Below are 15,411 nucleotides of genomic sequence, written 5' to 3'. Positions count from 1 at the left end.
GCCAGATGAATACCTGGTAAGCAGATTCCTCCCAAAAAAACTAAGGTGCATCTTATACTCTGAAAAATACAGTAAGTTTTTATCCTTTAAGACTGTAAGCCCTCTCCAGAGTTACCTTGAGGGAAGATGGGCGGTTTAGAAACAAACAAGTAAGTAAGTGATAACTGGAAGACAACTCACCTTCCTTGGCATCATAGATTCTGGTGTGCCAGTCTTCTTCCCCCATGACTCGCCACTCAGCCTTATACCACAGGATGGGGACACCCCCAGTGGCCTCCGGTTCATCAAAACTGATCTGGGCTGTGCTGGAGTAGGGCTCCACTCTCTCAATGGAAGGCGCAGAAGGGGTGTCTGCAGAGGAAGGAATCAGGAAAAAAAAAAGGTCAGGCATAGGCTAGGGGGAGATTTGTATCCATCAGTAGCCAAGGGAGCTTGGGATATGTTGGCACGTTGGCTGGGAAATTCTGGGAGTTGACGTCCACAACTCTTTAAAGTTGCCAAGGGTCAACCCTGAAGAGAATATGGCTAAGGCCATTTTTGTGGCTCAAGGGTTGCCACAAGACAAGGAGGGAGGAAAATATAATGTATATATATCTTTTATAAAGCCCTACATGGCATCGGATCAGATTACTAGTAAGACCGCCTCCTGTCGGCCTTCTCCAGGTCCCATCAACTAGACAATGTCGCTTGGCAGGATTCCGGGGAAGAGCCTTCTTTGTGTGTGGGGGCTCTGGAATCAGCTCCCCCCAGAGATTCATACTGCCCCCACCCTCCTCGACTTCTGTAAGAACTTGAAAACCCAACTACGCCGCCAGGCTTGGGTGTCACTAGATCCTAGCCTCTGGCCGACGAGTGTGATGTATGTTTGTTGTTGGAATGTGAATGAATGATTTTTAATGTTCCAGGGTTTTAGAATACTTGTATTAATTGCATTTTAGATGTTTATACTGTAGACTGTTTTTGTTTGATACATTGTGAGCCGCCCCGAGTCCTCGGAGAGGGGCCGCATACAAATCCAATCAATCAATCAATCAATCAATAACTGGAGGTTTGTAGTCAAAACAAAAGGTTTTCCTGTGGGAACCAAGGACATTTCAACAGTTGGCTTGGAAGAGGAGGAGTAGAGTAACCAAGCAATCAGCCAGCACGTCTATTGGACAATGTGACTGATGACTTTTTAATTAGGTGAAAACCAAGGGAACTTTCAGAGTCAGCTTTCACCAGTTGTGCCAATAGGATGAGGATGTATCCTTGAGGAATGTGTCTGCCTCGGAGTTCTGCTTTCAATGGGTGACATTACTTGGAACATTGACACCAAGCCTGGAAGCCCCTGGTTTATTCCAAAGAAACAGAAAACCCAGTCCAAACAAACCTGCTTGCACAAGGATGAACTCGGAAGATTCCTGGCCAATCCGGTTGGCTGCTGTGCAGTTATAATTCCCGAAATCATTTTCTGAATATGGAGTCACCTGAAGAAAAAGGAGATTGATCAGGTAAGTTGGAAAAGAATGCTTCTTAGGATGAAAAACCAGGGAAGCATTTTGGATTTGGTCAATTAGAAAAGAAGACGGTTTAAGGACTTTCCGAGTCCACGCGACCCACAGAAAATAGGTAGGCAATGGGAAATCTGGCCATTCTCAGGCTACCAGAACTGGTCAGTGAAGATGATTAGGAACAGAGTCGGAAGAGAAGGAAGGAAGATACATTTTCCCACGCATCAAATTTATAGAATTTGTGGAAAGAGATGGGGAGATACCTATTAACTTAAATAACTAATCAAAACCAATGTCTATGGAGAGAAGTTTCTTAGATGAGAAGGGAAATGTCTTCAAAGCAAAACTAGAAAGTCCAGTTGTCTCTTGAAAAAACACCTTTGGGATAATCAAAACCAAGCAATTTCTAACAGTGAGGACAATTAACCAGTGGAAGAGAAGTTGCCTTCAGAAGTTGTGGGTGCTCCATCCCTGGAAGTTTTTAAGAAGAGACTGGACAGTTGTGTAAAATGGGATAAGTTCTCCTGCTTGATCAGGGTGCTGGATTAGAAGACCTCCAAGGTCCCTTCCAGCTCTATTCGGATTGAACTATTGGAGGAGGATGAACAAGAGTGAACCAACTATCAGCCTGGAAAGATGGAGACAAAATACAACACACAAACTGGGATGCTGGGAAGGGCACTTCCATTGTCCTTGGATGTCACTCTTCTAACACAAAGTAACTGTGCAAAGCAAATTAAACATGTGCTAAGTGGCCATTGGGACAAATGTCCCAAACTTGGGGTAGGCAAAGTTGGCTCTTCTATGAGTTGTGGACTTCAACTCCCAGAATTCCTGAGCCAAGCATGCTAGCTCAAGAATTCTGGGAGTTGAAGTCCGCATGTCATAGAAGAGCCAACTTCACCTACCCCTGTCCTAAACTTATGGGGTTGCAAATTATGCCCTCTTTGCCTTGCTTCCTTGACTTCAGTGATGTCCGTCCATCCTTCATAGCCATCCTCCACACATCTTCCTATGCACACACAGATTCAGCCCCACTTCCCAGCTCTTACCTCCAGGTAGCTGGCCGCCGGTGTGTTGTAGATCCGGATGTTGCTGTAGTTGGAGCTGGGCAGAAGCTGCCCATCCCGGAACCATGAGATGACAGCGCTGGGGTAAGCAAAGACCTCGCAGGTGATGTTTGCTGGGTTACCTTCCCAGGTGTAAACTGCAACGTGGCCTTGCAGCTTTGGGGCATCTGGAACCAAGGAGGAGCAACGTGGGAGTCAGTCTCCAGGAGAAGACATTGAGAAGAACATCTCCCCCATCACCATCTTGTCATCCCTACATTCCACCCAAACTGTTTGCATAATTCTGCCATGGCAACTAATCGTTCTCTAAATCAGAGGAGTCTTCAACCTTGGCCACTTTCAAGATTCTATTCTATTCTATTCTATTCTAATTCTATTCTATTCTACTCTAATTCTATTCTATTCATTCTATTCTATTCTATTCTATTCTAATTCTATTCTAATTCTATTCTAGTTCTCTTTTAGTTCTATTCTAGTTCTATTCTATTCTAATTCTATTCTATTCTAATTCTATTCTATTCTATTTATTCTATTCTATCCTATCCTATTCTAATTCTATTCTAATTCTATTCTATTCTAGTTCTATTTTAGTTCTATTCTAGTTCTATTCTATTCTATTCTAATTCTATTCTAATTCTAGTTCTATTCTAATTCTATTCTATTCTAATTCTATTCTATTCTAATTCTATTCTATTCTTATTCTTATTCTATTCTAATTCTATTCTAATTCTATTCTATTCTAATTCCATTCTATTCTATTCTGTCCTTCTCCAAGTCTTGCAGGTGTTCCATAAGGGTCCATCACCAGAAAGTCCATTTCCAGCTCAGAGCAACTGTTTCCCGTTCTGATTCTTGCTCTCTGATTCTGCCAATCATCACCGCTACCGCCCATGAGTTGCAAGAGAAGGAGGGAAAGGCCAGGAGTCGGCTCTACTCAGAATGAGAGCGGAATGACTGAACTTACACTGAACCTCTAGGTACATGACTTGGGAATCCTGCCCAATGGTGTTGCTGGCGATGCAGGTGTACTCCCCGGCGTCGGTGTACTGAATGTCCTTCAGGGTCAGGGAAGAGACGCGAGCATGGCTGCGGACTTCGATACGTCCATCGAGGGTCTAGCGGGAAAGAGAGGAAAAGTCTCAGAAGGCGGCTACGGCAAGAACTCTGGAAGAATTGTTTATGCAAAACACAACAAAGCAAAAACCTTTCGGCCGGTCAATTCCACCCTGCAGACTAAGCTGCAGGGTCCTGGCAGTTCCATAAGCCAGTTCCAGAAATTCCACCAGGTCCTGGCAGTTCCAGAAATTCCAATTCCGGATTGCAATGAATTGGCAACCAACTCAGGCTGATGCTCGGTCCAGGCTAAGCTGCCAAATGGATCTGATTGGTCCCCTTCTTGCTTCTTGCCCTTCCTGTCTTTTCAAGCCAGACAAAACCTGGTTGGCCGGCTTCTGTACGGTCCAGCCTATCAGGGTTCTCGTTTCCCTTTTCTCGTTCTTTTGCTTTCGTTTCCCACCATTTAGAAGATTGATTGATGGCAGAAAAAGACCTCCTGGTCCATCTAATCTGCCCTTATACTATTTCCTGTATTTTATCTTAGGATGGATATGTGTTTATCCCAGGCATGTTTACATTCTGTTACTGTGGATTGACCAACCACATCTGCTGGAAGTTTGTTCCAAGCATCTACTACTCTTTCAGTCAAATAATATTTTCTCACGTTGCTTCTGATCTTTCCCCCAACTAACTTCAGATTGTGTCCCCTTGTTCTTGTGTTCACTTTCCTATTAAAAACACTTCCCTCCTGAACCCTATTTAACCCTTTAACGTATTTAAACGTTTTGATCCTGTCCCCTCTTTCCCTTCTGTCCTCCAGACTCTACAGATTGAGTTCATTAAGTCTTTCCTGATAGGTTTTATGCTTGAGACCTTCCACCAAGTTTTGTAGCCCGTCTTTGGACCTGTTCAATTTTATCAATATCTTTTTGTAGGTGAGGTCTCCAGAACTGAACATATTTGTTTGCAATGCAGGTGCCTTCAAACCAACCCAGTTCCTTCATCCCCTTGGCTGCTAACACAGAGAAGCTTTCTATGTTCCCCTCCTCATTTTTCCCTTGGGGGTACCATTGTTATAAGAAAAATAATAAGCCGTCCCTGTATCCTAATAGCCTCGAAGAACCCTGTTATTGTAAAAGGAAACAAGAGCCCTGTTCCTATAAAAGGAGAAGATCTCTACCTCTACAAATACAGGAATGCATCACAGGGCCATGTACAAATGACCTTTAGAAAGAATGAACAGGAGGTGTGGAAACTATGGGGGAACTGTAGGACCGATAAAGGTAGAAATGATGATGAATGAACTCTGGAAAGTTCCAAGTCATTGAGGGAGATATACCCAAAAACGGGGATGGACAATGGACAGTGGAAAGGCTTAATCATCATTGTTGGTTGATGGAATTCCCTTCCAGAAGAGGTCGTGACAGCTGTCAGCCTGGAGAGCTTCAAGGCAGGATGAGACAGATTCATGGATGTCACGTGTATCATAGATGGTTATTGAAACAGATGTCCATGTGCCGCCTCTATGTTGGTTGAGGCAGGCAGGGTTCCCTTGGGTCCCATTTGTTGAGGGTCAAGGGAAAGGGAGGGTTTTGCCTTCTCTTTCTGCTCAAGATCCACACGGACAATTGGTGGGCCACCAGGTGACACAGAATGCTGGACTCAATGGGCTTGGGCCCAATTCAGTATGGCCCTTCTTATGTTCTCTCTGTCTTTCTCCTTCCTTCCTTCCTTCCTTCCTTCCTCTCTCCCTCCCTCCCTCTCTTTCTCTCTTTGAGTTGAGGCAGGCAGTTTTCCCTTGGGTCCCATTTGAGGGTCAAGGGAAAGGGAGGGTTTTACCTCCACTTTCTGCTCAAGATCCCCATGGACAATTGGTGGGCCACTGTGGGACCCAGAATGCTGGACTTGGTGGGCTTTGGCCCCATTCAGCAGGGCTCTTCTTAGGTCCTTATGTTCTTTCTCCCTTTCTCAGATAACGTAAAGAACCAAGGTGTGCCCAACCAAAACCTGCACATTGATCCTTCCCACATCCCCCTGGAAAAGAGATGGCTAACCCAAAGGATCTCCCTGAATCAGCATTTCAAAAGAGAAACATCACCCCACCCCACCCGCCCCCTTCTTCTTTCTTGTGCATGAAGAGGCTTGTTCCAACCCCAAAGGGAACACACGCACACAGGCGCGCAGAGTTGAAAAAGCCCGGTTTTGATCAGGCGTTGCCATGGCAACAGATGCAGGCAGAGGACCGCTGCTTGCAGAGATGCCTGGAAGGAACCATTCCCAACCTCAAAGCTCATGCAAGATCAGTCAAGAGGGTCCCGTTGCAGCCCAGGACCTTGGGAGGGGACAACTGAAGGATTGTGTCCTTTGCTTTTTCTTTTTTTTTTAATACACCCACCTCTGCTCAATTCCTGAACTCTAATTTTATATCCTCAAAAATTAGGGGACTGGCCATAAGATTTTCATAGAAACATAAAGATTGGTGGCAAAAAAAAGACCTCCTGGTCCATCTAGTCTGCCCTTATACTATTTCCTGTATTTTATCTTAGGATGGATCTATGTTTATCCCAGGCATGTTTCAATTCAGTTACTGTGGATTGACCAACCACGTCTGCTGGAAGTTTGTTCCAAGCATGGATTACTCTTTCAGTCAAATAATATTTTCTCACATTGCTTTTGATCTTTCCCTCAACTAACTTCAGATTGTGTCCCCTTGTTCTTGTGTTCACTTTCCTATTAAAATACTTCCCTCCTGAACCTCATTTAACCCTTTAACATATTTAAATGTTTCGATCGTGTCCCCCTTTTCCCTTCTGTCCTCCAGACTCTACAGATTTGTCATTATATATTGTTTTTTATCACTGTTGTGAGCTGCCCCAAGTCTGCGGAGAGGGGCGGCATACAAATCTAATAAATAAATAAATAAGTTTTATGCTTAAGACCTTCCACCCTTTTTGTAGCCTGGCCATTTTCAATTGCCTCCCGGGAGCAGAACCATCCCCATGTTATCAGTTGTGCGCTGTGGTCCGAGGAAGAATCCCACGGATCGGCCCACCTCCATCCCCCACATAAAGACCACTCTCTCGCTCACATCTGTCTTCTGTGCAATCCAGGGTTTGTTTACTCTCTAGCCTAACCCAGGTTCAGAAAACCTTAATGACAAAAGTGCCTTCTGTTTTCGATTCTTCTTTCCCCTGCCTGAAGTGGAAATTAGGAGTTCCCCCAAAGCTGTGCCTTGCCTCCCGAAATCCAAATTCAATAAGAAACTGATGTACGGGGTTCATTCGTTTGGGTCCCATTAAGGAAAATGTGACAGCCTGTTAAATATGCACAAGAAACCCATGCTAGAACCCGGAAACTCGGTTCTAGAGTGAGATTCTCTGAACTTGGCAACTTTTAAGGCTTGTGGACTTCAATCCCCAGAATTTCCTAGTCAGCCAACTCCAGGTTGTAGATTAACAACCCAAAACTGAAATAAAATCCATCCAGAAAAATGATGACGTCCCTTGGGAGGAAGTGATCATTAAAAAAAATCACAGACTTTGCAGAAATGGATATGACAACAAGGGGGTTGAAAGGGCAGGAGGACTATACTATAAATTATAGGATAAACATTATAATTGGTTAGAAGAGAGAAATGGTAAAGGAGAATAAATTATAGAGATATTGAAAAGTGGTTAATTGCATTAATTGTATATGCACTATAAGGAATGTTAGCAATAAGAATAACAAAAAAATGTACAAATGTATATATTTTAAATAATAACTCTTCCAATATCTCCGATAACAACTTCTGAGGAAAATGGGGTTGCAAGTTGTACTGTACTGCTTTTATTGTTGTGAGCCACCAAGTCTTCGGAGAGGGGCGGCAAAACAATCTAATAAATATAAATATATAATATATAAGTAACCCAAATAGTAGTTGTATTTATTTTTGTTTTCTGTGTTCTAATCAATATTTTTTTTTTTTAAAGACAAATAAAATCCCTCCGAAGGACCATTAAGTATCAGTCCTGTCTGATGCTTTCTCCAAATACAGTAGAAGGGGTGGGGAATCGAACCATAGAAAACGGGCATTTTTCTTCCTGAAAATAAGGAGCTGCTTCAAGCTGCAGCTACCAACCCTGCTAGCCGGGAATTCTGGGAGTTGAAATCCACGAGTCTTAAAATCCGGCCAGGTTGGAGACTCCTGATCTAAAGGGCCCTTTTCTGAGATGGAGGAAATTGGGAGCGAGAACCATGGCTTTGCTCCTGGGCTGGAACGTGATGCAAACACAGGTAGAGAACAGAGTGTGTCTAAATTGGAAAGAAATGAGCAAACACAGAAAATGGTGGCTAGGAAATTTTTAAGAAGTCTGCTTCAGACGTTTGTCCCAGGAAACTTTTAAGAAGTCTGCTTAGGACGTTTGTGCCTCAGCAGCGGCCAACTTTGTGAATTTAATGTTGCACATTTTCCTGGAAAAGCTGTGGGACCCTTTTAAACCCACCAACGTCCCAAAGAGCAAGTGAGAACTAGCCATTATTAAAACAGGATGCTTGCTCACTTCAACATCCACTAGGATAGAACGCAGCTTTGAGTTACCCGATTGATAGAGCTGTTTGTATACGAGGGTTATCTGGATAGTAAAGTTACAAGGCGCATAGCTCTTGCGGGGAAGGTTCACGGGGGAAGTCGGTATTTCTAATGTGTAGCGGGAGGCCAGCCGAAGAGAAGGAGCAGTGCCAGGGATCAGTAGGTCATTGACCGGCGTGGTGGTGAAGGTTAGAGAGGAGCGTCCTCCTTCCGTTTCCCTCCAAGTGCGAAGTGCACGCTGTAATACGCTACCTGGATGCCAAGGGCACGAACGCTGCTGCAGTGCATCGCAAAATTTGGTTCAGTTTATGGAGAGGACGTAATGTCAAGACAGCATGTGACAAAATGGGTCAATTTTCTGCACCACGTCATCACTCACGATGGACATCCGTCTACTTCTGTCTTCATTGTGAATTTCCGTATTTCCAAAATTGAAATTCGGTTCCCATTTTGCACTTCGCACTTGGAGGGAAACGGAATGAGGACGCTCATCTCTAACCTTCCCCACAACACCAGTCGATGGTCTACTGACCCCTGGCATCGCTTGTTCGCTTCCGCTGGCTTCCCGCTACACGATAGTAATACCAACTTGCCCTGTGAACATTCCCTGCAAGAGCTACGTGCCTTGTAACCTTACTTTCCAGATAACCCTTGTATGTATGTATATATATATATGTATACAGTGGTACCTCTGCTTTGTTCCGTGACCAGGTTCTTAAGTAGAAAAATTTGTAAGTAGGAGTAATTTTTCCCATAGGAATCAATGTAAAAGCAAATAATGCGTGCAAACCCATTAGGAAAGAAAGAAAAGCTCGGAATTTGGGTGGGAGGAGGAGGAGGAGGAAGGAGAGGAGGAGGAGAGTCGCTGCTGAAGGAAGAAGGTGAGGGGAGGGGAATAAAAAAATCCCAAACTTTAAGGCTTAAAAGAAAAAGAGGAGCTGTGGGGTGTCGAAGAGGAGCATGAACCTCCCATACATCCGACATGAGGGTGCCTCCCATACACTGTGCCAGAGAGAGAAACCCAGGTGGGCGAGAGAGGGGAACCTCCTGCTCCTTTGACCAAAAGGTAGCTGCTGCTGCTGCTGCTACCTGCTTCCTCTTCCTTCCCATGCTGAAGGGCTGCCCTCTCCTCTCGCTCACTCGCTTTGCAACCTGCACCTTTCCTTCACTGTGGTGACTCCTCTGTTTGGCTGAAGCCGAAAGGCTCCTCTGGCAGCCCAGAAAAGCCCGAGATGGCCGGGATTCAAGGGGGAATGGCAGGAAACTGGCCGGGCCTTCATGCCGCTCTCAAATTTCCTGGGAAATTTTCCCGGGCTCGGGTTCTTAAGTAGAAAATGGTTCTTAAGAAGAGGCAAAAAAAATCTTGAACACCCGGTTCTTAAGTAGAGGCGTTCTTTAATAGAGGTACCACTGTATGTATGTATATATTCATTCCCCGGGGGAATTTATATCTTCAGCATCAGAGAAGTTACGTTGTTAACACTAGCTTTAGGCTTGCGTTTGTTACTTCTACAATCAATTGGTTATTTTGCAACAGCTAAATATTTACAAACGATAGATACGTAAATCTAGGTAAAATGAACTATTGGTCAGGTAAGCTAATACCTCTTGTTTCTCGGGCCTGGTCCATGATGCCTGGAAAGAATAGATAAATAAAACACACACACACACGCACACACACACACAGAAAACACACACACAGACACACAAAGAATAATAAATTTCTTACATATGTTATAGTGTCCTTCCCCATTCCGGCCCACCCCTTCGCCCGCGTTTCAGTCACCAGGGTTGATGTGTTCCCCTTCATTCCTGTGTTACATGCACAATCTGAATAGTTGGGGTAGGAAGTGCAAGGAAGGTGATCCACAAATGGACGAAAAGTTATCTTCCTTCCTTCTATCGGTTCTTTTCAAAGACCCAACTCATCCAACGCTGCAAAGCGATTGGAGGGAAAAAGATGCTGGGAGGTTCGTATATCTTCGCAAGCATTCAGGTTGGCTAACCTGTTGCTTTCCCAACTTGACCTTGCAGCGTCCACACTCAGCAAGCATGACACAAAGCCAGATGACCCAAAAGACGAATGAGATGCTGGAAGGAGACGGGGACCAACACGGCACGGTTGACCCAAGGCTTCCCCAGTGAACAATGACCGCTGTCTCGCATGCCACATCCACAACAAACAGCAGCTGCTCTAGCAAACAAACAAGAGCTGTGTCTTAACTTTGATTAGGGGCGTCCGAGCTTGGCAATGTTGAAACTATGGTATGCCCATGTCTCTCCAGCACTCCGCGGACTGCACTGGCTACCAATGGGTTTCCGAACACAATTCAAAGTGTTGGTTATGACCTATAAAGCCCTACATGGCATTGGACCAGATTAACTACGGCAGTGTTTCCCAACCTTGGCAACTTGAAGATATTTGGACATCAACTCCCAGAATTCCTCAGCCAGAAAATGCTGGTTGGGGAATTCTGGGAGTTGAAGTCCAGATATCTCCAAGTTGCCAAGGTTGGGAAACACTGACCTATGGGACTGCCTTCTGCTGCAGGAATCCCAGCATCCGGTCAGATCCCATAGAGTTGGCCTTCAACTAGACAATGTTGCTTGGCAGGGCCTAGGGGAAGAGCCTTCTCTGTGGGGGGCCCGGCCCTCTGGAATCAGCTCTCCCTGGAGATTCATATCGTACCGCCCCAACCCTCCTTGCTTTTCATTAGAATTTGAAAACTTATTTAAGCCACCAAGCTTGGGTTTATTAGATCCCGGCCTCTGGCCACTGAACGCCTAGTATATTTGGTTTGTATTGAATGAATGATTTTTGATGTTTTAAACTAATTATTATTATTATTATTATTATTATTATTATTATTATTTAGATTTGTATGTTGCTTTCAGTTGGATCCAATTGTATTTTGTACCCTGTTTTATTGTTGACATGTTGTGAGTCACCCCGAGTCCACGGAGAGGGGCGGAATACAAATCCAATAAGTAAAGAAATAAATTTCAACTCCCAGAATTCCCCAGCCAGCCATGCTGGCTAGGGAATTCTGGGAGTTGAAGTCCACTGGTCTTAATGATGCTAAGCTTGGACATCCCTAATTTAGAGGCTGCCGAGAAGGGTGGGCAACCCACTCTCTTCAACAGAGACGAATCCAATCCATGCTTCAAGTAACAACGGCTCCAGATATTCACACAAGAATTTAAATTCAGTTTTAGATGTGGACGGACATCTCATTGTTAAAGTTCAATGCCACCCTCTGAGGAAAAGGCCTCCAGGCTGCATTATTTTAACAACACAAAACCGAAATAAATTCCATCCAAAAAGCCATTAGCACCTTGATGCTTTCCCCAAATATAATAGGAACCAGTTCTAGGCTTCAGAACCTCCTTCCATAGCTTTAGGAAAAACCATTTCTCCATTTTCCTAATATTGAGCCTAATTTTCATAGGGAGCAGGAATAGGAAGCACTTTCTAACATAGAAAAACCTAATTTACAAAGCCCGCTATTTATTTTTAAATTACATTTATGTGGATAACTCTCACAGAAGAATCCAAGCAGTTCTGAGCAGGAAAAGTAAGCTGGATTTTTAAAGATCATGTTTTAAAGAGTATGTAATTTTTTCCCCCTGGATAGAGGCACCTGCAATCAGATGAAAGTTCAAAATAAAAAGCGCTTTACAAATAACCATAGCGAATCTGAGTGGTAAAATGTAAGCAAACGATCTACTTAGGTAGCAGAATCTTCCCCAAATATTTTCTGGAAAGGAGAATAATTCTTACTTCTATTAGTAATGTTTTCCCCAGGTTTATAGGCCCTTTTTAAAGATTGTTTTTAGTGCACTATTAATTGGATTGTTATTACTATTTCCTGTTTTTTCTGTACATGCTGTGAGCTGCCCCGAGTCCTCGGAGAGGGGCGGCATACAAATCCAATTAAATCTTAAAATCTTAAAACATTTTTTTTCCCTATCCTTTTCTATTCTTAAGGATAAAATTAAGGGAGAATCCCTCCCTTCCCATGAATGTGTCTCAAGAGAAAAGATGGCAACGTAACAATAAAACAACATAAAAACCGCTGGAAAAACAAAGGCGGTTATTTTGCGTAGTGTGATAAACCAAATGTCCCCCTCTTCTGTCACCCAGATTGGAAGATGCTAAATCGAGAAAGGCTGCAATAGTAAATCGATCCCTTCTTCCTTCTTTTCTTTCTGAACAGCCATTGATAATAATGGTGGTTGTTTATTTTGAGCATTGATGATCCCAAAGGATCCTTCGCTATAATTCCCGTATACCGCACTCGGAGGGCAGGGTTGCATTAACAAGAAGGCCACAGCGCAGGCAACTGAGAAATGCAACGGAGAGAATTTGCAGTGCTGAAGACAAAAGAACAGCGGCAGCTCTGATCAGCATGCGTCAAACAGCCCACGGGCTCCACGTGGAGAAATTAATCCTTTTAAAAATAATAATAATAATAATAATAACTTCCATGGTTCTTTAGTATCCACCGTCCAACCAGAGAAGTGAATGTTTCAAAAATAGTTAGCAGTTTGAGAGCCATTCCCTTCAAGAGCCTCCTAAAAAAGGTGGTATATTCGGGAGAATAGATATCACAGTGAACTTACCTGCTCCTTCGTACTATTCTATGTGCTATGACTACTGCAACGCTCTCTACATGGGGCTACCTTTGAAGAGTGCTCGGAAACTTCAGATCGTGCAGAATGCGGTCGCGCGAGCTATCATGGGCCTCCCCAGGTACGCTCATGTTTCATCAACACTCTGCGGCTTGCACTGGCTGCCGATCAGTTTCCGGTCACAATTCAAAGTGTTGGTAATGACCTATAAAGCCCTTCATGGCATCGGACCAGAATACCTACGGGACCGCCTTCTGCCGCATGAATCCCAGTGTCCCAGTGGCCGATTAGGTCCCACAGAGTTGGCCTTCTCCGGGTCCTGTAAACTAAACAATGCCGTCTGGCAGGACCCAGAGGAGGAGTCTTCTCTGTGGCGGCCCCGGCCCTCTGGAATCAACTCCCCCCGGAGATTCGAATTGCTCCATCAAATAATTTTTTTTCACGTTGCTTCTGATCTTTCCCCCAACTAACCTCCGATTGTGCCCCCTTGTTCACTTTCCTATTAAAAACACTTCCCTCCTGAACCTGATTTAACCCTTTAACATGTTTAAATGTTTCAATCATGTTCCCCCCTTTCCCTTCTGTCCTCCAGACTAGACAGATTGAGTTCATGGAGTCTTTCCTGATAGGTTTGATGCTTAAGACATTCCACCATTTTTGTAGCCCGTCTTTGGACCCGTTCAATTTGATCCATCTCTTTTTGTAAGTGAGGTCTCCAGAATTTGATATACCAAACTGCTGCTCCATCAAGGCAATTTCCTGACCTGTAGGAAGCCCTCAACAGAAGTGAATCCTTTCTTAATGTGATGCTGCGAGACTATTAGCCTTCGAGTTCAGTTCTCGATTCCTTCCCCTTTTTAATAGGAGCATTAGTATGGTACTCTTTGATCTTGTAGCTTTGGGACTTCAGATCTCGGGTTCTGCAAACTTCTGCCTTTCCAACTGGATCCCAAGAACAGGAGACGAAGCCCCAATCCCATTGGCAGGCTTGGGTTTCCCCCCCCCTCCTTTCCAAACTGCTAATTATTTTTGCCAGTTAAGGACCGAAACAACTTCCAGAAGTGAGCAATGACAGGTAACAAGCAAACACAGAGGCAGCCATGGCTTTTGTGCCTGAAATTATGTGCAACGCAAGTACGAATGCAAGCGATCAAGAGAAAAGAACCATCCACAAACTCATGGGGTCCCAAAGAAAAACTTTTTCGGGTCCTCCTTTGCCCCTCCACTCCCCCCTCTCTTCCTCAAAGCAACTTTAAAATTTAGCAAGAGCTGCTGGGATGGCAGTGCAGGCTGAAACCAGAGCACCCAAGGGTGGAATCAACTTGATTCCAATCGTCCCTTTGCCGGTCGCAAAGGATCTTCTTGGTCATGGCTAGATGGCTCAACTTCAACCAACTCTTCAATGACATTGAGGGTGGATCCATTTGGTTAGGAGACTGGCATTAGACCCTTCTTTAAATGCTAGTTTCAAATCGAGGTCAGGAGGAAAAATAAGGTGCATAATGAGTTGGTCAACTTCATCCTCTGGGTCTTCATGCATCATAACCTCAGAGGTCTTCTGTCCACAATGAGCCTCAATGGCACAGTGGTTAGAGCGCAGCACTGCAAGCTGCTTCCGCTGACTGCTGGCTCTGGTTCAGCAGTTCAAATCTCACCACCGGCTCAAGGTTGACTCAGCCTTCCCTCCTTCCAAGGTGGGTCAAATGTGGACCCAGATGGTTGGGGGCTGATTCTGTAAACCGCTTAGAGAGGGTTGTAAAGCACCATCAAGCAGTATATAAATCTAAGTCAACGGTTCTCAACTTGGGGGTTGGGACCCCTTTGGGGGTCAAACGACTGTTTCACAGGGGTCGCCTAAGACTAGGGGAAAAGACAAATTTAGTTAGGAACTAAAGCTTCTATTCTGGCACTTCAGAGCATATTTTTACAATCTGACCAATCAGGCGTTTACTAGCTCTTACTGGCTTGCAAGCTCTTTCATTGTTACTCTCTCTGAATAAAGTTTTTTACAGCCCTAACCAGGGGATAAATAATGTGCTGAAGCTGACCAGATTAAGGACGCTGGCCAGAGAAATACCTGGTAAGCAGATTCTTTCCCCTGTTTTTTCCTCCCAAAGAACTAAGGTGCATCTTATACAGTAGTACCTCTAGATACGAGCAGCTCCACATGAGAGTATTCCAAGTTACGAGCCACAAGGGGAGAGAAATTTCTGTTCCAGACCCGAGCTCAAATTCAGGATACGAGCCGAGTGTCCACTAGGTGGCGCAAGAATCCTTGCTTCTGGTTATCTCGCAGGTGAAAAACAAAGTCTAAAGCCATTTGTTCCAGATATGAGTTGTTCGACATACAAGCTCCCTTCTGGAATGAATTAAACTCGTATCTAGAGGTACTACTGTACTCTGGGGCATTTTATACTCTGAAAATTACGGTATATACTTTGTGATCACATCTGCAAGGCATCAAGTTGATGAAGGTTTCATGGCTCTGAGTTTTTTCATCCAGGACTTCTGTCCAGATTTCCAGGTTGAGTGGTGGGCTTTCTCTACTTGTCCAATTCCACTGCAACAGCGGGCTTCTTTCTAGGTATTT

General features: G+C 44.3%; 1 protein-coding gene across 7 annotated transcripts in view; it reads right to left on the bottom strand.

Moving 5' to 3' along the window:
* Nucleotides 1–15,411, bottom strand: part of NCAM1 (neural cell adhesion molecule 1) — a 158,657-nt gene that overhangs the window by 32,943 nt on the left and 110,303 nt on the right. For 4 of the 7 annotated variants that reach the window (XM_070765592.1, XM_070765587.1, XM_070765589.1 and 1 more), the window contains exons 9-13: nt 9,795–9,824; nt 3,528–3,678; nt 2,546–2,730; nt 1,373–1,469; nt 181–351 (exon numbers count right to left, since the gene is read on the bottom strand). In XM_070765592.1, the coding sequence (XP_070621693.1) occupies nt 181–351; nt 1,373–1,469; nt 2,546–2,730; nt 3,528–3,678; nt 9,795–9,824 (634 nt within the window). The remainder of the gene's footprint in view (nt 1–180; nt 352–1,372; nt 1,470–2,545; nt 2,731–3,527; nt 3,679–9,794; nt 9,825–15,411) is intronic. The other 3 variants (XM_070765593.1, XM_070765588.1, XM_070765590.1) reach the window with 1 other exon arrangement.

Source organism: Erythrolamprus reginae, chromosome 12 (assembly GCF_031021105.1).
Source record: "Erythrolamprus reginae isolate rEryReg1 chromosome 12, rEryReg1.hap1, whole genome shotgun sequence".
Lineage (NCBI taxonomy): Eukaryota > Metazoa > Chordata > Lepidosauria > Squamata > Dipsadidae > Erythrolamprus > Erythrolamprus reginae.
This window is presented reverse-complemented; position numbering and strand designations above follow the sequence as displayed.